The 24,096-nt window shown below is 42.3% G+C and overlaps 1 protein-coding gene across 2 annotated transcripts in view; it reads left to right on the top strand.

Moving 5' to 3' along the window:
• CHCHD6 (coiled-coil-helix-coiled-coil-helix domain containing 6) overlaps positions 1–24,096 on the top strand; it is a 108,573-nt gene that overhangs the window by 63,432 nt on the left and 21,045 nt on the right. For both annotated transcript variants that reach the window (XM_058031997.1, XM_058031996.1), the window contains one exon: positions 8,954–9,089. In XM_058031997.1, coding sequence (XP_057887980.1) covers positions 8,954–9,089 — 136 coding nt within the window. The remainder of the gene's footprint in view (positions 1–8,953; positions 9,090–24,096) is intronic.

The raw sequence follows: 24,096 nt of genomic DNA, 5'->3' as shown, positions 1-24,096 counted from the left end.
CTGAGAAACCACTTGTTACCAGTGAATTAATGACTTGTTTGCTAATTAGCAGCCTGAGGCAAAGTTGAGGTAGCACTCTAACAATCTGGTCATTAATTCAGTTGCAACTGATTTCAAGGGCAATGTTGCTATTTTGAACAGTAATTGTATTCCTGACTCTGGATTATACACTCTGTGTCCTTGCTGTTGAGTCACTCTGTTCCTGAAATCTTGGAGGGATGGTAGAAGACACCAAAGGCAAGTCCCAGCTGGGGAAATTTCAGGAAATAGTTTGTTATATAGGTCAGAGCTTTTATATTTTTGTCTTCTGAGGAAATAAGGACTGTGGCAGGACTGCTGTGGACAACTTGCATCTTGGTGATGCATCTGCACAGAGGAAGTTGGTGATGTTTAATGCTGAACTGATTAAAGTCCATTTCTCCCTTATAGAAGAAAAAAAACATCTGTGCTATCAAATTGGGCTTCAGTAACTTTAATTTATTATTTATTTATGTGATTTTTGTATTCTTCTTGTTAGTCCTGGCAGTTGCATGTCTGGGACATATACTTACCATACCAACTGCAATTCAAACTAATTTGACCCAAAAAGCTGGCATTTGGAAGGCAGGAGCACTTGTTCAGGGATGGATGAATATTGTTTCCCTGGAGAGAGCTGGTCAGTGTTGTGCTGACTGTGAGGGCCACCAGCAGCACACTGGAGCAGCATCAGGAGGCACCTGAGATGCTTCATGTGCTGTTCTCCAGACTTAGAACCACTGTATCCAAATTGTTTTTTATAAAGTTTTTTTTTCTCTTTTCTGAGGATTTCTTGAGTTAAAATATTCACTTTAAAACAAACAAGCAAAAAAATCCCAACCTCCCCCCAAAAACTGACTTGTAAGACTTTTTGTATGTGCTTGCTTTGAAAGCACCATTATTGATGTTCTCTGAGGGATGAGTAGCTGCTTAATGGGGATCTTTGCTGAGTCAGTGTTCAGAATTGCACAGCTTGGTAAAAGGGGGCACTGTGGTTTTGAAGTTCAGAGAATGTGGGCAGAAGCAAGGGAATTTTTTTAATAAGGTGAATGTTTAGCTTCAGATCCCACCTGAACTTTAACAATGGCAGCTTCAATCTCCTCTCTACATTTATTTTGGTATCTTTAGCAGGATGTGCCACTCTGTCAGTGCACAATATACTAATGGACTCATATTTTTGTCCATCCCTTTGTGTAGCATGAAGTAAACTGTAGGATCCTAGTGCAGTACCCAGTGGCATTTTGGAAAAGTGATTGCTGTTCAAATGGGTAGTCAGGGTTTTCTTCTAAAAAAAGAACATTTCGTTTGCAGTGTGACATTATTATAAGATCATCTCACACAGGAGACATTTACTGAACCTGCTGCCCCTCATGTCTTGTGGTTATATGAAATCAGCATATCACTTCTTCAGTTACCTTCTTTAGAAGACTTTTGAGGAAGGTATTTAATAGACCAACAGTTTCCCAACTAATTCCCAGACATTATAGCACTGTCACAACCCATATATTCTTAAGGCTTGTGCTGCATATCTTCTACAGACTGCAAGCCTTCCCTTCCTGACCTGAGATCTTAAACAGTTTTTAGATGATGTTTTTTATCTGAAGAAAGAAAATCCCTATTCGGGTCACTTGTTGGGCTGTGTGTTTTCAGATTCAGTTATTGCTTGCTATATTGCTTTTCTGCCTTGTGGGAGCTGAGCCAGCTTCCTTTCTGATTCAGAGAACTCCTTCCAGCAACAAGATTCTGACTCATTCCTGCTTGGCTTCCAGAGACTGTTTTGCTGCTAACTTTAGGCTCTTCATCTTTGCTAGTCAACTTTTAGTAGCTTGGCATCTTTGGGAAAAAATGGTCCATGGCTTTGTGGGCAGGAGATCCAGTTCTGTTAACTTCTGTATCTCTTGGCAAGCGAAGGAAGAGGCAGTAGTTTTCCTTTCATCTTCCAAACTGGCAGTTTCTCATAGCTCAGTATTCTACCATCATGATCAGTAAAGAATTTACATCCAAATGTACATTGGAATTATCCACTTGTGGGCAAAAGTCTCTCATTATTCTAAACCACTTGCCATCTGTCATGCAAAATGTTAATAGGGGTGATTAGTTATTGCATTTGCAGGTTCAGTAGAATAAGGATAATATTTTTTTATATGTTTTAGTTCAGTTTTTTGCTTATTTCTACCCTTCTGCTCCCTCAGAGACCCACAACCCACTACCACAACCCCAGTGCCTGCAGCTTATGGGGTCTAAGGAGGCCAGTTAAATTTGGTTGAAACTGCACTGGGCAGAAGACCATGAAGTATAAGTGAAAGTCTTTGAGGATGACCCATTGATCAAATGGGAAATGACCACTTGTGTGTGGGGATAAACCATGTAGGAGGACAGGGGAGTTTGTGACACACTGGAGTAAGTCAGGTGGAGAGCTGGAACCAGCATTGCATGGGTCACACAATCTCTCTGCATCAATTTCATGATGGAAATGAAGAAGTTGTTGTTGATTTCCAAAATTAGAGGTTGTTACAGAAAACTGCTAGATTTTAGTCACTTTCAACATCAGTATTTATGTTCTAGAGTTTGGGTTTTTTGTTTTGTTTTATTTTTGGTGAATGAAATGTGGTTGGGGCAGGCTGTTTCTACTGAATGCAGTACAGTGACACAGCAGGTGGCTGACACTTGAGACTTGGACTTCTGTGGTAACTTTTGTTCTCAGTTATAGAATCTAATTACTTACACAGAAGAAGATTTCAGAACAGCTTCTGCCTATCTCTGATTGGAAGGAAAGGAGGTGTCTGTCCTGGGAAGAACAAGGGTGCAGTGAGTGCATGAACTCCAGTGGGGAACTGGGTGGCTGTTTCAAACAAGCTGTCAAAACAGGAATTGAGATTGGGAAGTATTTGAGTGACAAATTTTGTAGGATCACAGAGTCACCCAGAAACACACAGTACTTTAAAATATTCATTCATTTGTCACTTCATGAACAATGTATGGAAAAACAGAGTGGGCTGACCTGTTATTAAAATGCAGCTGTCAAGAGGAGAAAGAGAGAGGGGAAATAACCACAGGTGTGCAGGAGTGTGCTGCTGACAGTGTGGCAAGGCATGTGAGAAGGATTTAGACAGGAATACAGCAGCTTCTGCTGAAATTTGGGGGTAGCACCCCTGTTCTTCTGAAAATTGTCATGAGGCTTCACCTTTTCTTTTAGTCTGTCCCCTCTTGCTCTAAACTGTGTGTCACTTCTGCAAGCTTTCTATTCTACCTGAATCAGTGGCAAAGCCTGATGAGCAGTGTTTTGAGTACTTGAGGCTGATCAGAAATACTTCTTTCCTGATCATATTAGTTTAGCCTCATGAGACATGCAGTTTGTTTATACTGTGCTAGGTTATGTAGCTTAAACATTACTGATTTTTTAGTAGACATTTGGATAATCTGTTAAGCTTCTTCCATCTCTTATTTCCCTTGCCACACAGCTGCAACACAGCTCTTACCTCTTCCATTCAAACCACGTTATCAAGCTGATGTGCAGGATCAGGGAATCCCATAGCTTGTAGTGAGGGCACAGTGCTTTGTGATAGTGCAGCATCCTGTGCTGAAAGTTAGCTTGCCTGGCTGTTTGTTCTGTGCTGATGAGTTTGTTATATGTGAATGAAATGCTTCAATTGTGTTTAATTTTCTGCTGTAAATGTCAAGGATGCAATAATGAGTGAGAATGAAACCTTGCTATGTGCTGTGTACTGCATCTGTCTGGAGTAATTTTTTCTGACATGTTAGAGAAGCCATCAGAGCCAACTGCTACCCAAGGGAGGAAGCAGTTTTACAGGTCAGTTAACCACCTATTGGGTTTTATATATGTACAGTGCAGCCTGGCAGCACACCACATTTATGTGACCAAAGCAGCACTGAGCTTGGTCTGAAACGTGTGTAATGGACCCTGGATATATAAACATACTAAGCAGCAATACAACGTGTCTGATTCCTTCCCAACATGCAGAAACTGCTGCTGTGTGCCCTAGGATTTACTGGCAGTGCTGCCCATGCATCTCATTGCTGGTGTCTGGGGCTGTCTCTGCTCCAGTGACCGTGGTGACTAATGGGGTTTGCTCAAGTTGGTTCAGGCACTGGTCTTAGTCAAATAATGCAGCAGAAAGCAGCTAATCCAGTCACTGGATTTTGTGCTCACATGAAATTCCAGATTACTGGCCCATTTATGTTGCTGCTTGCAGCTGTGTGCTGGAGCCAGCTACTTTTAAGTTGGCTTGTGAGAGACCTTGTGTGTCTTTGTTTATCAGTATCTGACCAGAGGTATCAAAGTGTCTGAGTTTAGAAACCATCAGCTTCTGTCTTGAGTTTTTTGTTCAGCTTGAATGGTTTCCCAGAGTAAAATGTAAAAATAAGATCTTGCTCTTAACTCCATCTGGAATTGCTGTTCTTCCCAGTAAAGCCAAGTGATGCTGTGTTACTCACTGTGGAGTTACTGATTTTGCACTAGGCTAAAGAGCTGCCAATTCCTAAAGAACTGAAGTTGCATCTCTGCTTGGGTAGTCTGATCTTGAGCTGGGTGGAAGGACCAGCAAATACATAGAGCTTTTCCAGCTTTCCCTTGCTTTCCAATACTATATATATAGTATAGAGTCTATAATTCTTTTAAAAAGGGAACCTGTCAGCAGCACCTGATAGTAGCCACAGTGCTGTGTTTGAAACCTTCTGTCTCTGGGTCTGTATCCTGATGATATGGCCTTAATTGCTTTTTGCAGTGAGTTTGGGTGTTTGTCTTTGGAAACTGTTGCTTCTTGATTAATTGATGGACATTGAGACTGGCACTTCTCCTTCTAGTGCTGTGCTTATGATAGAAATTCTCAAAGTACCTTACTTTAACCTCCCAGACACTTTGTACTTCTTCACGGGGTTTATATCCATGTAGAAATGAATTTGCCAAGACAAATGAATGCAGTTATTGACTGAAGCAGCTGTTACCTGCTGCTATTGAACAGTTAGGAGAGGGTTAAGAAGAAAACCTCTTCTGAGCCACTAGATTGGCCCTGACTAAGATGAATGTCTAATTCACTCCCAGCGTCCTTACTGCTGCCAGTAATAAAAAGCTTGCTTCACATATTCACCCCACTGCAGACGTTTCTCTTAAATTAAATATCAAGAGGACATATAATAGCACGATTCCACGCCAAGCCAATATTATCAGATTGATGTCAGCAGTGATAATAGAAGAAGGATAAGTTGATGAGATTTCATTTATTAAATAAAGTAAGGGGAATTCGCAGTGATAGAAAGGATTTGGTAACTCTCGGTGTCAAAATGCAGCAAGATCGTGCTCATTCTGCCTTACCTCAAGGGATAGTGGAGAGAAGGATGCCCTTTGTTTCATTTTAAGAAAACCTCTCCCTTCTTTTCTAGACAAAGACCTGATTTAAATCTCTCCATGGGAGGGGGAGAGGAAGTTCTGAAATCACAGATTTCATGTGTATGTGGCCCTCCTGCCCATTGCATACTGACCAGGCAAATGCTTTCTGTGGTAGGGAGGCACTGTTAATGAATTTTATTTCTAAATCCATCTTTTACTTTTTTCAACCTGTCATCCTTTCTCCTTTCCTCCTCCTTTAGACAGATGAGAGTGTGTTTTATTGATTTAATCTTTCCTGTTCTGTATGTCCTGCATGTATTTATTTCCAAAGTATTGTAAGAGCTTGTCTTCCATACTTCCATCTGCAGATATTGTGCTGTCACTTCCCAGCCCAGCCTTTCTCTCCTGCCTTTTTCCTTACTGCTGTAAATGAGCCTCTTACACCTGTTCTGATAATAGTTGGAGCAGTTGCAGCATATTTTATTTTAGACAGAGGCCAACTGTCTACCTCATTTGGTGGTGACATATGCTTAAAAGTTTGACCCACTTCAGGAGAAAGGTCAAAGCATACAAGGCTTCTCATAGTTGTGTATATACAAACCTCATCCCTTTTCCAACATTTTCCTTTTTTTTTATATGAGAAATAACAGTAAAAACCCTCAGTGGCACGTCAGGAGCAGTGTGATCGGGTGGCCAGAAGATGAATTTTCCTAGTTGGTGCCAACAGCCTTGAGCTAGGCTGAGGGTGAAGGGAGATAGTTGATAAAAGTCCACCTCCTTTGGAACTAACCCACAATGTCATTGCATTCTGCAGATGTGTCTGTAGTTGGATGCTGCTGCTTTAATTCCTTTTTGTCTCAGATATGCACGAGGAAAGTCAGACACCTGTAAGGTGCAGCTGTTTGTGCACAGGGCTGCAGTTCCCCCAGTGTGCCAATGCTGCAACCTGAAGCTGGGTGTTAATGTGAGTGATAATGTGAGCAGGAGAGTGGCACCCCCTGATTCAGGCTGGGCAGGCATTGTGGCTGCTGTGCAGGGAGGAAGGATCTCAGGCAGCTGTTCACCAGAGCACTTCAGGTACCTCTTTCCAGTCCAGATGGGTACCAGAACTAATCTGCTGGATGTGGATAGCTTGTGTACTCCCACATTCCACAGTAACTGGTATTGATAATTACCTAAACCAACTTTGCAATTTGTTGATTAGCGTCTCTAAATCTGTTTTGAGAAGCTGGTGCCATTGATGCATAACCACAGCTTGAGGTTTTGTTTTGAAGAAATAAAGGAGAATAATCTTGTTATTTTGGGTACACGGTACCAAATAAATCCTCCCCGTGTTGTGGGAGGTGGTGTGCAGGAATGCTGGTTTAAATACTTGCTGGGCAGTGCATACTGGTCTGTGCTGATTGATCCCCTGCCTCTGGTAGGCTTTAGGCAACAATACTCTTTTTTGGTGGCTTCTTGCTCACCACTGTGTGGCTTTTAAATATCCCTGTGGGCTGAGCACCAAGAGTCTGTTAAGGAAGAGGGCCACAGATTTTGCAGCACTGAAGTTAGGGGGGTCCTAACTTCATAATTATTCTAGGCAGTGAAGGCTGATACCATAGGAAGGACAGTGATCTAAAGCAAAACAATTCCTGTAGCTCTCCCTGCTGACAATGATAACCTCTAAATATTTCTATGATGTTTGTGCCATGCTCAGTTCAGATTAATACAAACTGGTTTGTGGTGTGCTGTGCCTTTTAGCTCTTCCAGGTTTCTGTACTAAAATTACAAAATGCCCTTCAGTTTAACATCGCTGAGTTTAAAAAAAACTAATTTTGAAAGTCTTAACTTTTTCAATGAATTGAGGGATTTGGTGGTATTTCCTGACCTGGTATTGTTTGGTATCATTTCCACAGTCTCACTGATTTGATTAGAGTGATATTAAAGTTAGTGACAAAGCAAAATGCCAACATTATGAGTTTCTGAAGCTCTCTCTGGGTTCTTTTCTATCCCAAAATTTGAAGATTTTTTTTTAGAATATGGATTTTCGAGGCTTTAAAGGTGATTTGCTATATAACATAGAAATTAAAAATGAACACTAACCCTTAGGGACTGTGCATGGAATAAGTTTCTTCTAAAAGCTGTGAGATTAGTGAAGAGGTAGAAAAAGAAGTCTGTATAGTATCCTTGCTGGTTTCTGATCCAAATCTCAGTGTTGTAGTGTGGCTGTCATTCTGATAAATTCTTACTCTCTCCATGTATGTTGGCAGTATGACTGAGGGCTGAAGAAGTATCAATTAGAGTACAACTCAACCAAATTATTGCAAGAGTGTGCCCAGGTTGCTGATATGGAAAAATAAAATCGTTCTTTTGGTGCTTCCACTTCTTTCCTGAGCACCTTACACAGATGTGCATGATTTGGAAACTCATGTCTGAGCTCCCCAAAAGCATTTAGATTTTGGTTTAAGATTACTTGTTTTCTTTGAAGTCTGTTCCACCTGAGAGACTGTGACATGCCCAGGGACAGGTCATGTTTTCCTTCTCTCTGCCTCGCTAGGAAGCTTTTGTGCTGAATGAGTGCCTGTTGTTCCTGTGGAAATGAATACATCATAGCAAGGCATTAATATCTGCCTGTAGCATCAAGTGCTTGGGAAGGAAGAGGTGTGTTTGATATTTGGGCACAGATCTCTAAGCATATTGGAGCAGGAAATGCAAGGAATTAAATGGATTTATGGTTTAGGAGACGACATCTGAGGATTGCTACACCTAAGCATATGTTCTCTTACTCTCTGGTAAAACATACCATGGCCATGGTGCTGTGAGTGCCTGCAATTTGTGTCTGCCTGTCTGTGCAGCTGATGTCACTGTCATTACTGTGTTTGTGCCATTGTTGCTGGGATTGTTTTACAACGACCTTCCCCTTTATTGGTACTGTTGCTGATGATGTGCCATATGTACACATGCACATTAGAGTAAAAGAACATCATCCTTAATTGTTCCTGGGTAGCTGTCAATGCCATTTACTGAGTATGAATACTAATTTCTGCAGAACTACAAAGAAGCAGATATCTGGTCTTGCTATTATTCTGGGGTTTTTTCCAGTCACTAGGAGAATTGCAGTGCTTCCAACCATGCTGGATTTCTTGTAGTGTTCAAATAGATGAGAATTCAATAGATTGAGGTGGCTCATTCAACAAGTCTGTTCAGTTCCTTGTCAGGCTGTTACAGATCTAGTGCAGGCCCAGCCAGGATTTCTTAAGTTCTGCCAAAGATTTCCAGTGTGAGTTGAGAAAATCATTGAAACTCTTGGACTTGGGGATTCTTTTCCCCCTGAATGCAGAGGAGAGATGATGTTTTATATAAGGGTGAAACAGCTTCTACACCAGCTAAGAAAGATCATGTTCCTTCTTTTTGCTAAGCACCCTGGATTTTTCAATTGAAACACCCTGTTGGTCATTTGACCCACTTTGGTGATTGGTGCTCCCACCAGTTTCTCTATTAGGACTACATGACTCCAGCATAAAATTAGTATGTGTGTTGCTGGCAAAGTGGTAGTAAGTGGTTGAAAACTCCTCTTCACACATCATTCTGTGCTTGTTTTCCCTGCAGGAGGAGGAATGCTGATCCTATCTGTGCAAACCTGCAGTCTGAAATTCTGAAGTGCTACCAGGAAAACAAAAGTGAAGTGCTTAAATGCTCGGAGCTGGCGAAGGAATATCAGCGCTGTGTTAGTGCAGCTCAGAAGGTAACAAAAGCTTCTCTGTTGTACTGGCTGGCTTTGCTGTCTTGTTTTGCATGGTGCTTTCCTCTGAGAAGTGTTTTTGAGAGCTGTGGTATCTGTTAGTCAAACTGCAATCTTCACAGGAGACAAATCTTGCTTGGGATCTGTTTTCCCACATTCATTCCACATTTCCCAGTCACGCAGTGTGTCCCAACTTCATTCCTGTCAGCGAGTCCAAGCTGCCACCAAAACAGTAGAACCAGTGCTCCCAGGTTTCAAAGCCAGTCAATGATTTTCCCTAGTTTTACCTTCTTGGATGTTGTATACTGCAAATACTAAGTAAATCCACTTTGACAATGTCTGCAACATCTTCAACGGGCTCTTAGAGATAGGGGGATAAACTCAGGATAAACATCTCCTGTTATGGGACTTTGCAATTGGAGATGTTCCTTCTTTTCATTACTCCATGGGAAAAGGTTCTGTACTGTGGACAAAGCTGCTGTCTGTTAAGAAAATTCCATACTCCTAAAAACTCTTCATCTTGTGTAAGAGCCATCTTATGGCTCTTCCTTCTGAGATGCAGAGTCCCAGTAGGTTCTGTTCATGCCTTAGGACAGTGGCTGCTCAGTACCTTGGAAGAATTTCTGGCTATTGAAACAAATGAAGGGGAAAAGAAAATGAAGTATTTGGACATTACAACTAGGGTATGGTCCTGGGCCATGAGAGAATTCATTGGGTCAGGTGTCCCTCAAGGGCAGACTTTTCCGGTTTGTTTTTTGGGGTTTTTTTGACAGTAGAAAATTCTCTAAAAGGTGCTGAGCATATACTAAAGTGGATGTAGGGAAAAGGATGGTAATAGAAAATTGAGACTTTTCTCATGGGATTACTAAAGCAAAAGGTGGGGGAGAGGTGGGTATTTCATGGAAGCAGTCTTTCTCTGCATTAGCATTGTGAGGGGAAGCTGTATGCCTGATTTAAGTATAACATGAAACAAGCTGCCAGCCGGCTCCCAGAAGAAGCCCGACAGAAGGAGATGGGAAAATTGTCAGGATATATTAGACCAAATGTTGTTGCTAGTCCTAGTGGAATTTTTTTCCTTCCTGTTTACAAAGAAGGTCTTTGTATGTCTGCAAATCAGCAAGGTTAAAGCTGCCAGGGAAAGGGCTTTTCTCTGATATCTCTAAAGTCCCCAGCTCCCAAAACATGTGGTTTCTTTTTCTTCCCCAGCTTTAAAGTAAAGTGGTGCCTGTGCTGCTGCTGCACAATCCGTGCCCCTGGTTGCTGTGTGCAGAGCACTGCTGCATCTATTGCCAGCCTCTGTTATCCTCCTTGCCTCCCCTAAATCAGGCTTGTAGCCTTTTCAGTGGAGTATATCTTTAGCAAATGCATTTACCAATACATCTTTATTGCATGCAGTGCAGGCAGAATGTGATTACCAAAGAAGACAGATTGCATTAAACTTCAGCATATTTGCAAGCTGCGGCTCCAACCCGCCTGAGAAAGGGGCTGGGATGCTGCCAGCCCTGAGCCCCTGCCCAACATTATTAAAGAGTAAATTGGGAGCTAAATGACTGGTAACAGCAGAGGGCAGTGAAAGATCCTAATAACTTCCATCTTTTTTGGATTTGGTGGAGGTTTTGGTGGGTTTTCTTTATAAACCAAAAACTGGTTGTCTTCGTTCCCAGAGTCTTCAGTGAACTTCAGAATTTTTTTCCCCACTATTATTAGAAACTACCTGGAAGCAGAAGTGCATAGGACATTAATTTGTTGTGGATGATGACAATATGGCAGAAGATCTTGCTATGTTTTAAGAAGGGGCTTGAAGAGAGTAAGGAATAGGTAACTATCACCTTTCAGCTAGAGGTAGGCACTAGAGGGTTCTGCAAGTACAAATTCAAATACAACTTTTGCAGGGCAATATGTCTTTTGTAGTTTCCTTTTGTCCCAGGACAGCTCAATTCCCTGACAATTTGCCTCACTGCTCTTACTGACTCTTCTGACTCCTGAGATTCATGTAGCAATCACAAGCTGTTGTTTTATCATGTAGGATTAAAACTCCCTCCTCCCTTCCCCGTTTTAAGCTGTTATTTTTCTTTAAGTTTAAATTAGCATCTTATACCAAATGGCTTTGTCTCACGCATTCTTCTTTCAGGAAATTCAGGTTGGAGAAATGTGGGAAAGAAAGGCCAGAATCACTTAATTTCTTCTGTATTTTTAACCTTTTTTTTAAAAAACACAATTTGTTTTCCAGTTCAGGAGGAAATGTAATCAAAGTTAGATGTGTGACTTCATCTCACTTGCATGGTGGTGATTTGTTCATTTCCTTTTTACTAAGGGTTTTATAAGGCTTGCTGAATATTCTTTAATGAAGCATCTGCTTGTCTGCAAGTTCCTTTTGATGGCTGGTAAAAATGTCTGCAGGGCATGGTACACATTAGACTCAGAGAAAACCAGCTCTAGATTTCTAGACTGAAAATTACAGCTTGCAGTGGATGAGAATGATTCTTTGCCTCTTCCCCTTTACTATGTTTGTTTGAGACCGTTCCTTTGGACACCCATTTCCCTTTCCCTGTTGTGCACATTTCTGAACCAGGAGCTGAGATACACCCTCAGTTATTTCTGCCCCATGAACAAATATGTTAGGTAATCATTCAATGAGTTTTAAAGTGGATTTTCTATTGGTTTTCTGTACAGTTCCTCTTCCTAGAAGAGGTTACTTTATTGTGGTGCATGGTAGAGATATAGCTATTGTTATCTCTTTTGTATATTTTCTGGCTATTGGGCCATCTCTTGTAGTCAACAGAGAGAAAGAGGCATGTGTAGAGTGTGATGCATCTGATTCTAAAAAGTCATCAGGAACAGGCAGGCTGAATTGCCAGCCAGAGATGAGTTTTTCCCTCTGCCTCTTGGGAGGTACATCCAGAGCATAGACTACAAAGCTGGTGCCTGTTCTGGGATGCTCATGGTTATGGGAGGAGGATCCTGCTCTGGTTGTCTGCCTTTGTAGCCAGTATGCTTTCAACTTGCCCTGCCTGACCTGCTCGTGAGCTTTTCCATTGATAGCACCCTGAATGTTGAGTTTTGGGCGCGTCACCGTTGACTCAGTGCAGCATCGCTGCGCCGAGCGTTGACTCATCAGCCTCTTTAGGCTCTGGGCTCCTTCCTGCATCCCCTGCTTTGCTTATGTGGAACTTCTCTGACTTCAGAGGATGTTACTGTGACAGCTCCTGTTTAATTTAGGAGTGTTTTATCTTTTCTGGTGGTCTGTTTCCATGGCTGTGCAGAACTTGAGCTACAGCATAAAAATTGCTGGCTTTAAATCTAATAAAAGCTGGGATAATGGGACAGCTGTAGGAGGGGCAGTTCCCATTGTGTCTCTCAAAATTGCCTGTAGTTTATTGACCGCAAGTTTCACCAAGAACTAATGCTGTCGTTAGATAATGAGAATTGAAAATTGCTGCTGCTGTTTCCCCAAGGTTTTATCTCGTGCCACTGAGAAGGGGGTGTGGAAGGAAAAAGAGTGGGCAGTGGAAATCTGCGTAATTTCTTAGATTGGGTCCAGGTGGAAGCAGAAAACAAATGATTTTGTTTTAAAAAGTCTGAGACCTATTAGTGAATTGCTTCCCTCCCCTGTACAAATATGCACTCACATGCAAGCTTTTCAGAGGGTTTGTGACCCATTCTGCTGCCCTTGCATTCTGTTCACACCAATAGGCAAATGTGAATTGAAGACGAGTTTTAGTTGGTTACTTTGTTAAGTAATTGGTGGTTGTACCAGGGAATCTCCAGCCAGCTGCCACTTGAAAAATGAGGCCTCCAGTGACCAAATATTAATGTGAGTTGAGATTTCTAACAGAACCTGCTTACTGCAACTGTGTGCAGAAAAATGTCTGTTAGAGAAGAGCATGTATTCCTTCTTTTCAGGGGTTTCCTTTCTGTCTCTAGGTGCTTGTCTTCCACAGAAGGACCAAGGTGAAATTTTTGTGCACTAGCTCCTGGCCAAACCAAGCTATCAGGAGCCATGTACTCAGACATGTGTTTTCCCTTGTCAATAGGAGCTGTATACATTGAGCTAGGAGCCATTCATAATCCTGCACTGTTCCTCCCTGTGCTGTGTCCAGCTTTTCACAAATCTGCTATTCATAACAGACAAAGGTAGACCTACTTCTGTCAAGGCTTTAGGGCTTGTCTGTGTAAGGAAATTACAATGCAATAAACTGGTGAGTTTCTCTGTATATGAACATTCAGGGTTTGTAATGAAAGTGCAGGGAAAATGCACACACATTTACTGTGAGTCACTCTGCTGTGTGCAAACAAGCCCTTGCTAAATACTGATTGACTGAATTCCAGTGAAGGGAGACTTTTAACATAACCTTGAGTTGTCTGTATTCTGCTTTGCCCTTGACTATAATAAAAAGGAATATGGTCAATTTATTGTGTTTACGTTTCCAAGTGATCCCTGTGAAAGCCCAGTTCCCTTCTGGCACTCAAAGCATTACACACACTTCTGCTGGAAGTTTGTCTCTAATCTGTGGGCAGGGACTTATACCTGCAGCATCCTCTCAGCAATCTTTCTGCAGTTCCCATCCTGTTGGAGCAGTTTTGCTCAAGCACTCTTGATCCTGCTGAAGCGTGGCCTGCTGGGAGCTTTAATTTCTGTGACTTGGATCTAAAGAGAAACAGAGTTGGATGCCATGGGCTGCACTGCAGGTATCTGAGCATTCTGGATCATCAGGCTTTTGCTAAAGTGTTGTTTCCATTCTGGTGGATTTCAGGGTACTTTATAGACAGATTGTGTACTTATCAGGATAGAGAGGAGCAGTCAGTGTGTGTGGCTGGAGAAAAAGTTTGAACCAGGTATAGCAATGTCTGTGTCTGTACTGTAGAAATGCCAGGATTTCTCCTCCCCCTGGGATTCTGCAGAGGTGGATCTTGGCTGTTGAAGCCTCATTGAGATGATCTATCACATGGTATGCTGCTTGAAATACAGTGTATCTAACTTGAAAGGCTTTAGGGTTGTTTGAGCTTTCTGGAATTCAGGTTTGTAGTTTCAGGTGAATCTGTGTGTTTCCTGTCTGGAGGATGCTGTGCCCAGCCATCCTCAGCCAGGTACACAGCTGTCCTGCCTCCCTTTGTCAGTCAGTCCTTGCTCAAAGCAAACATATCTGTAAAGGGTTTGTCTTGCCTTCTCTAGAAAGGAATTTCTCTCTTTTTTTTTTAATCTTTCTTTCTTTCAACCTATATTTGTGCAAATGCTGTGGTGATAACACTATCGGAGGAGTTTGACTCAATAAATGGCCCCCACCAGGGAGTTGGGGGAGAGCTGCAAGCTGCAGGCAGCTGCTGTTTGTTTAGTCATGAGCACAGAGGAGCAGTGGATTAACTGTACCCAGGCATACCCTGACCTGGTATTTGCAAAGGTGAAGAGGATCCATATTTTGCTTCTAATTATGAAGTTATTGTTTTGATTTTCAAGGCAGCAGTTGTAGGTTCTGGCGAGTCTTGGGTCTGTACATAATGCTTCTTATCCTCAAGAGTTCACTGTGGATAAACTAAAAATATAGAGCTGCCTGAAAGGACATAAACCACCATCTTAATATATGAGGCATGTTCCAGAGTAAATGCTGGCCTGCTTAAAATGGAAATGTCTGCTGTCTGTACCTGGTATTTATGAAACTGGAGGCATCATAAGTTCTTTATTTACTCTTTATCTCAGCACTTCATGAAGCTCTGATGTTCCCCACAGCCTGGTGTGTTGTGAGCACTTATTAACCACATGAACAAATTCTTCTCTCTGTCTGCTCTTTTTAGTCCCTATAAAGCCCAGACCTCCTCAGGTTTATAATTTCTGAAGAAAATGAGCAGAAATAAATTTAAAATTCACTTGGCTGTGCTTCAGGGCTCCTCTTTCAGTGATACTTAGTCCATATGCTATATCATCTTCACATATGAGGTTCTTGTATCCATTACCTGATCTGGAGGGAGGACTTCTGACTGCATTTCTCTTCTCATAAAAGGTCTGTTTTCTAACAGTTCATCACCCAGTCCCTGTGCATATTTTTGTTGTTTGTTTGGAGGTTTTGACATTGTTACAGTGAGGCATAATTGCTTTTGAGTCTAATTTCTTGCTTGATGGTTCTGATTTCAGATATATTTACAGGTAAAGTTAATCTGTGTATGTTTTACAGATGATTTTGAAAGCAACTTCTGTAAAAGAGGGAAAGAAGTCAGTATGACTTCTACAATTTCTGAAGTTGAATTATTTGGCATTTTGTTACTTCTAAAATGTGGTCTTGCTACAGTTCTTGTTTTAAAACCTGGTTAGCCTTAAAGTATTTAAAAATAGTCTAAAATTTTTTTACAATAAAATACTATAAGAGTTAGCTGATCAGGAATGAGACATCTTCACTGACCTGATGCTCTAATGAGGTCTTTGAGTGGGTGTATCTGAAAAGTCTCATTAGACTTTGGTATCAAAATTTTGCTCTTTGTATTCTCTCTCTTTCTTTTCAAAAATTATTTCTCTTTAGGCTTAAATTAGTGGGACTATATGGATCAATTTTTTTTTTTTTTTTTTTTGTTCTGTGTTCTCTGTAGGGTGTATTAGGCAGCATTTTCCTGAGAGCCGTAGCCTGTATTCAGTCAGGCTTATCTAGTATGGAAAATAGTTGCTTGGGGGTGAGAGACTGTTGTGATACATCTGGCTGTTTTAATGCCAGATTCTTTCTCAAAAGATTTGTAGCACTGTTGGCAAGTGGGAAGTGGAAATTCTTACTCAGATTAATTCCAGGAGACTGATGACCAAGCAGTCTTGGACAGAAAGAAGTTTATTTCCAATTTTTAAACTATGTGTTTTGCTGCTGAAGTTAGATTGAAACAGATCCACAGAAATTGCTGTCGATAGCAGAGGCTGGTTAGAAGCACAAGGTCAGTGGTCAAGTGCTTTCAGACTCCCAGGAAGTTCCAAAGTAGCCCTGACTTCCATAACTTCCATACTAATTTTAGATCCATTCTCTGACAACTTGGCTATAACTTGGGAAATTTTATCAGTGATGCCAAAGCCTTCATGACAAACTGGGGAAACCAAAGATTTGTTGTGCTCTTTGTTGGTCATAGCCTACACAGGATGGTTTCCTGCTGTGTGCAGTTTGCAGTCTCCACACACCATCCATCAGGTATTTTTGTCATAGGTTTTGGGGCTGTATTCTTTGAGGACTAGTAGGATTTAAAGCCTTCATCGCTCAGCTGAATGTGTCTGTGTGGGCAATGTGCAGGGGTTATTGTGGTGGCAGTGGTCCCATTCAACTGGAGGAGTTGCTCCCAGGCAAGCAAGCCTGCTCTGAGTAGCCCTCTCTGGAAGTTAGAGAATGACAGATGAGCCCTCCTGTTAGTGGGAAGCAATTCCTTGTCTCTTCAGAGCTGTGGCATACTGCAGGAGGGGATTTGCAGAAGTTGCCCTGATGCTGCTTGCTAGTGTTTGTTCTCTCCACAGAGCCTCCTCATCCAAAGCTGTTAGAGCATTCATCTGTTACAAAATCCAAACTTGGAGGGAACGTTTCTTTCTGCATCCTGCCTGCAGTAATTGTTTGTGATTTTCACCCCTCTGTGACACTGTCTGCCCAACAGGCCTCCTTGTCTGGAGATATTTCCTGACAAACTTGTGATGCTTCCAAAACTATTTAAAGCTTTCAGTCCTAGCTAAACCTTTGCAAGCCAATTGAAAAAACCTTTCTGGACACCAGAGCTTCAAATACAGGATCAGGGCATGTTGAAGATAGTGTGTTACAGTGATCTGAATACAGTGTTAGAGTTAGCTGTGCTGCTGATACTTCCATCTCTGGCAAGAAACATTCTTCTGGTTATAACATCCTTTTTGATTAGAGGCCTTTACTGGGGACTTTTAGGAATTGGTGAAAGGCTTTAAAAGACCTCTACAGTCACAGAAAGTATCCAGAAAGACAACATTTGGTATAATTAAATTGTTACCTTTGTAACACAGGGGAAGCAAGAAGAGAAGCCTTGAGTTAGGATGGTGCTGCAATGTCTGGTGTACCTTGTTTCTGAAGCTGGAGAAGTGCTGCTCTGCTGTGTTGAGCCCAAGTGTGCATGCAGAAATGCAGACAGAATTATTTTGACAATGTGTTCACTCCTTGTCCCTGCTGAATGCCTGTTTGTCCTGTATAAATGGATTTCAGGATCAGCCAATCTCCAGCTCTGAATTAGTCTAATAAGGCATGGTGCATAGGGTTTAAAGGTCATTTTGCAAGCAGCTGGCTTCCTGCATATATTAGGGGGAATGGTTTTTTAAATAATGGTATTGGAAAGCTGTTGATTTAACTTTTAAAATACCTGTGTGCTGTAAAATTTCAGCTCTTCTGCCTCTGTCCTTCAAGCACTCTGCTTGCCCTCTGCCTGCTCATCTTTCTGTCATTTCTGATTACCTCTGCCCATCTGCCTCTGCATTCTCTCCCCTTAGGTTTATCAGTCCACGTTTGCTGCCCACAAGGACTTGGCTTGTATTTCTGAGGAGCTTATCTCTTGGGTTACTTCTCTGGGCTGGGAACAGAAAGCTCAGGGTTCCTTGGTTCAGGCTGTTAATAAAGCAATATTGCACTGTTCTTTTATTGCGGGACTGGGAGCTCTCAACAATCACTGCATTTTTGTGTCCCAGCAGGTTCCTAGTTCCCTCCTCAGGATGAATTTAACATTGGTGAAAGAAGATTATAATTTACTCTTTTTCTTAAGCTCCTGAACTGCTTGAATCGTGCACATTGATTATTCCAGTTTCCTCTCTGTGGAGTGTATACTTCAACCTCAACCTGATCCAAGTGTTTCATATGAAAATGGAGGATGTTTTTATTCATTTGCTTGTTTCCTGGATTCCTCTTTGAGTTTGCTGATGAGTATGGTTTGAAATGTTCTAATGACTTGTCAAGTGTGGACACTGTCTTAAAAGCTGAAGGGAGCACCCACATGTCTGGGTCATGCAGGCCTTTATCAGGTGGCAGTGTCCTCCTGGTGTGAGATGGCACCTTCCCATTGCAGTTACTTGTGGAGAATTCTGCATCTTCAAATGTTCTTTCTGCTTGTTTGAAGTTTTGTTCACAATATATATCCTCAAGAAATCAGATAACTGGACAAGAAGCAAGCTTAGAATTTAGGGGGATGACAGCAGCTGCAGTCTTTTTTCTTCTTGCATTCAGACCAAACTGCTGGGAAACTTTTACATTTGTCTTATTTTCTGAAGGATGTTTCCTTCTCATGACTTGCAGTTGTTCTGAGTTTGTTCTGTTTTTAGTACCATGCAGTGCCCTGACACAGCTACTTGCCCTGACACAGCTACTTAAGCAGTCTTTGTCTAGGACATACCTTTCTTTTTTGATATTATATTAAAAGCATGTCCTTTCTGTTCTTGAAGTGGTTTTTTTTCTCTGTAGCACTCTTCTGACTGTTGTGGAAATAGGAGAGTGATACAGGACTGAACAGAGTTGTGGGTTCTCTCTGGCTGCCTGTAAGGGCTCAGACAAGCAGTGCCCAGGTGTGTGATGGATCCCTGCTCAGCTTCTTTTTAAAAAATACTCTTTAAGTAAGAGTAAAACTCTAACTAAGTTAGAGGTTTTTTGCTGATAGAACTGTAAACTTTGCAATTTAGAATAGTATATTAGCATAAGATTTAAAAAAATCCTCAAGTTTCTAAATATCAAAGAACTGAGATTTTTATCTTCTGTGTGAGGCAGTAGGGCAAGCAGTACACTATGTTTCAGTTACCTACTTGATAGCTTTAGAAAATAAGTTATTTGACAAAATAGGAGGGTTTCCGGTTATAGATACTATATAGAGACTTGTTGATCTCTCCAAAGGATTTGAAAAGGTGACTGAATTACAATTTTTTTTGTTTGTCCCATCTCTATGCCATCTTAATTCCACGTTTGAGAACTTCTGCTGATTCCTTTTCATGGGTGGAAGAAGGGAGGAAGTGTATCTTTCTTTAGAGGCACTGCCTGCAGCTAAACATGGTGTGCTGGGAAGTTACATGGGGACTTCTAATGATCCTCTGGGCTCTCTGGCACTGTCTCTCCATGGATTCAGGTGTGTACCAGATGGTAACTTTGAACACAGGAGTTTCCATCAGGCCATATCAGCAGGAACTATTGAAAACTTGTGTCTTCAGTAGTGCTAAATGCAGCCTAGGATTACCATCATTTAACAAGCTCTGTAATATTCCTGGGCCCCTGGGGTGTTGTCAGTACTGTTTGACTTCCTGTGGCACATCAAGGTTGTATTTTATCTTTTGGTACCAAGCCTAAGTGCATTTAGGAGTATTCTAAGGTTTCTTCTCAAATCTTGTAAAAGTAGACAGCCACTGAAAAATGTATTGGATGCTGTGATCCAGGTAGGAGTGTTCCCAGCTGTGTGTACCTTGAGCTGACAGGATGAAGGCACTGTGATAGAGTTGGAGTGCACTAGAGAAATTTTTGTGGAGAGCTTGTATGGCACCAGTGATCACTGTATTTTTCTACAAAAGCCAACTTAAATTTCTAAAGCTTGTCTGGACTCCAGATTGACCTCTGGGGCAGAAGCAGGTTCATTGCTGAAGGTAGGCTGGGTGTAATGTTCTAATGCATTTCCCTCTTTCCAGTCTTTATCAAATGTCTTGAGGCACATGGGCTGCCACTTGGTTCAAAACCAGCAAGCATTTTAATTTCACAATTAAAAGTGAAACTCATACTTTGTTCTTGCAGCTGCTTATGGGTGGCTCGTGTGCACACAAAGCTGTGTTGTGAACTTGAGACAACAGAATGCTCTCAAGTTCCTTCTTTAATCCAGTATCAGATGAGTGCTGGTTGGGAATGAGCCCAGGCTGTGTGAGACCCTTCTTAGTGCCTTCTTGTTTTGCTGAGCCTTGACATCTGCTACAATAAAACCCCATAAAATGCAGGAAAGTCTCTCTCCAGTCAGGTGAGTGTATTTGCAGGCTTCTTGCACTGATGGATTAGAGCCAGGCTGTGTTCAGTAAATGTGGCTAAATAATAAAAGGTGAGATTGTGTGCAGTGATCCCAGGTCTCCTTTCTCCAGCTGCTGCCTCCTGTCTGTTAGCTGGGAACCTTTGCCCAGGCAAACTGCTTTGCTTGAGAGAGCAGGCTATGCACCGTATTCTGACACAGCCAAAGGTGGCTGACACAAAGCCAAAGGAGAGCTTCTCTCTGAGGGACTGAAATGTCAACAAAGATGTTGTACTGCCTTGCAGAGCCCTGACTTGCTTTGTATAAAAACTGAGCAGATGTTGGTAGGTCTGGAGCTTTGCCATATACAGAGCAGACCCTGGAGAGCAGGGCAGAGCCTGCTCAGGTGACACAAGGGACTCTGTCCTGGGTTCAGTGTGCCAGCATTCCCCAGAATGTGGGGCTCCCCCCAAGCCATGTCTGGAGCTTTACCCTGCTTAGGGAGGTGGGACTCATGTAACCATGCTGTACATGCATGAGCCTTGTTCATGTCCCACTCTCTGCTTGCTCTAACGCTGCTGGTGAGTTGCAGTGGTGTTCCTCAGAAGCACAAAGGCTCTGAAGTAATAAGTTCCTGTATACCTTGTGAAAACAGGCAATTAGGTGGAGGGAAGGGACCCCAGTGGTACTTGTGCAGGGGCAAGGATATTGACTCACTCTTTATTAGACGTGAGTTTGGTCACAGAGAAATTTAACTTTGAGACATGGATCTGGAGGAATCCAAGTGGCTGCTCATGAACAACCTGTTTCCACTTGAAGGCTCTGGCTTGCCTCAGTGTTTGAGGGGCTGACTGCTGCTTACCATTGTGATCACCTTCATTGGAGAGACTCAACAAGGGTGGCACTGCAGCAACTGAGAAGATTTGTCCTTTGGAAAATGCCTTCTCTAGGTATTGATTTCCTTTTTGCCTTTTGAGAAATGGGAACAAACTCCGTGTTACAAGAGAAGGCTACAGAAAGCTTTCAAAAGTTTATAGCTTGATCCTCTAAGGCCTGTTCTTTTATTTTAGGACGAGATAAAAGATAGAGAATTAAGTGTAAGCAGCCTGGAAAAAGAAAAATGCTTGTGGATTTAAGGTAGCCTCTGGTCTTGCTTCCTGCACCTCTTTTTGTGTTGCTCAGGCAAATGTTTCATGCTTGGAAAATCTGAGCTCTGGGGATCAGAGCAACTGCAGATCCTTGCTGGCCTCAGCACTTTGTGCTGATGATGAGCAGGCAGTTGTCAGCTCCTCAGTAGCTTGTTTTTGCTGCTGTGTGTTGAAGCAGGACAGCAGCTGAGATGAGGGAAGAGGAAACTTTGCAGTGTCATAGTCCTGTGTCCAAGGACTCATGAGACAGTGTGTGAATGGAACAGCCTGTCTGCCAGCTCAGTGATGGGTGCTCAGTGTGGCTGTTGGTTGTGGCCTGGCTGTGCTGTCACAGCTTGTTCAGAGGTTGGTCACAGGCTCAGTGACTTTGGGCTGGGTTTTTTTCAGTCCCCAATGGTCATCCTTGTCCATCTATTATTAAGCCCACTTTGGCATGGCTGGCAGGAGCTTGTTCCAAAGCCTGATGGAAGCAAGGTTTGGTAGTTGGGGAGCGTGGGCATTGAGGAATTGGTTGTGTCAGCAGGTCTGCAGGTGGGCTTTGGACAGGATAGCAGGGGTTCTTATTTATAAAGTTTTCATAGGCCCCTTGAGTCCACTGATAGGCTTTGAAGCATGGTTTCCTCTGAGCTCTGCTTCCCCACAAAATCTTCAAGCATGATCCATCAAAGAGTGTGAAATATATTCTAAATCCCACTGCTGCCTTTTTCTCAGTCAGCAGGGTTGTGCTTTCTTCTCCAGTCTGGAGTTGTTTGCTGTTGAGAATAAGCAGTCTCTTTTCTTGTGATTCCTTACCTCTCTTTGGGACATGATGCCATCAAGAAAACCAGCTGTTCCAATCTGAGAGCTGCCTCTGCCTGCATGCTCTCTTGTCGATTGTGTTGAATCAATGAAGTGCTGCAATACTGTAGAGAAAAGGGGGAGGTGAAGAAATGAAGAGGGAGATCACACAGAAGGAATATACAGAAGAGGATTCATATTCTGTCCCATGGTTCGCAGTGGCTGTGTCTGGAACTAGATCTGCTATAAACCAGAAATTCCCACATGAAAACTTGAATCCCAGGTCTGAATCCTTGCCTCACTAAGTTGTGGGATCTGAGAGTCCCACATGGAGAAGAGAGCTAGCTAATCTCAGCATCTTGGGACACCTGATAAGTCCTGACTGTTCCTGCTGTGAAGGTGGTGGCTTTGATAAGTCTTACAGGGAAAAATGTTTAAAGGAGGGAAGCAAGAGAGATAATTTCTGGATGCCAGCTGTAGCAGGAGGATAATGTTTAAAATATTCCTATTGAAAATCCTGCAGATTGCAATTCTGACTCCCTTCAACTCTTGAACCACTGTCTCAAACCTTTGTCAATACAGACATTTTTCCTGCTCAGCTTCAATGGCAACCCTGTTCAGCCAAGAAAACTGCCAGGTTGTGCTTTGACTTTGCTTCCAGATGTTCAGTGCAAAAAGGCTTCATTGCTGCTATGGAAAGCTTTTCTTAAGGGACAACATAAAGCAGGAATGTTGTGGTGCTTGAAGGCTGAAGTAGGCATCTTCCCTTGAGAAGAGTCTTCTGAAGCACAGATGTCTGGTACAGTCATGAGGATAAAAGGTTATAAGGATTATGTGTTAATCTGCAGCTGTTGATCTTCCCAGCAGGTTTGGTTCCAACTGATGTTTGGACCCACCAGCAAGGTATGCAAGAGAATTTCTTCAGGGGCTCTGAACTGCTCCTCTAGGCTGTAACTGTTCATCTGGGTCCTGCCTGCTCTTCCTTGTGATCCTTGGCTCTTGCTTTGCTCTCTCTGTTGGTGTTTTCTTTGGCTTCATCAGTTTTGATTGGTGTGTACCATGGTACCTGGTCCATCCTGACAGCAGGATGGTAAGTTCACACCATACTGTGTGTTTTACCTCGGGCAAGTTTGTGTTCTTCCAGATAATTGCTTCAGAATCAACAGTTGGAACTGTTTCTTGATCTTAGCATGAATTTCTCAAGTACCACTGAAGTTCCAGTGAGTTTCTGGAAGTGCACATTGTAGAGCTGTAGGAACTTGCCCTCCTGATTCCTGACTTGGCATTTCTTATTTGCAAATTTGCATCTAGGTGAGCCCTTGATTATCTGTTTGGGTTTTGGTTTTTTTTTCAATAGACTGACTATATCTTTTTATGGTTTTTAAGCCTGTTTCCCTGAGGTTGCTGCTTGGAATCCTTCTGTTAAAAATACTAGTAATTGCCAACCCTCTTGAGAAGGATGTGGAAGGTTCAGGAATCCCCATTTTGTCTCACTGGCACCAGGATCAAGTGTTCTATAGTGCTGCCAAGTTATTTTCTCTGTTGTATTTTTGGTTTGTTTGATTTTTTTTGTGGTGTGCTGAATTCCAGATGGTTGCAGTGCCACACTGGCACTAGGGTTGGTCCCCATGAGGTCAGGACAGTTCATAGCAAATGTTTGAGCTAGAAGCAAGGTAAATTGTTCTAAAACTCTTCTGTGATGTTCTGTGATTAAAACTCAGACTGTGAGTATTTTATGTATATTTTGTGTGGCTCACTGGTCTCCTCCTCACCACTTAGCTCAAGCAGTTCTTGGCCATGTGTAGGTTTTTTCTTGTAGTCTGAACAAGCGAGCTACAGATATGCTGTTGCCTGGGTTTGCTCCCTCCTCTTCTTCCTCCTCCTCCTTCCATCTCTTTTGCTCACCCATTTCTCATCTGGGCTCAGATTTTTTCTTTTCCCTGTCTTTATTTTTTCACCTGCTTCCTCCCAGTGTCTCTGCACCTTCTCCCTCCCTCCTCTCCTCTCTTCTGTCCCCTTGGTTTGCATTCCTTTCATTTCAAAACCTATATTGGAGCTGACACCAGGCTGCCTATTCCCTGCAGCACTGAACTGGCAGTTTGGAAGGAGGAGGCTGCAATTCCCTCAAGGGGCAAGGCAGAGTTCAGTGTCTGTCTTATTTT

This window comes from Melospiza georgiana, chromosome 11, assembly GCF_028018845.1.
Source record: "Melospiza georgiana isolate bMelGeo1 chromosome 11, bMelGeo1.pri, whole genome shotgun sequence".
In the NCBI taxonomy this organism is placed as follows: Eukaryota; Metazoa; Chordata; class Aves; order Passeriformes; family Passerellidae; genus Melospiza; species Melospiza georgiana.
The sequence above is the reverse complement of the archived record's forward strand: the minus strand, read 5'-3'. Positions and strand labels throughout refer to the sequence as shown.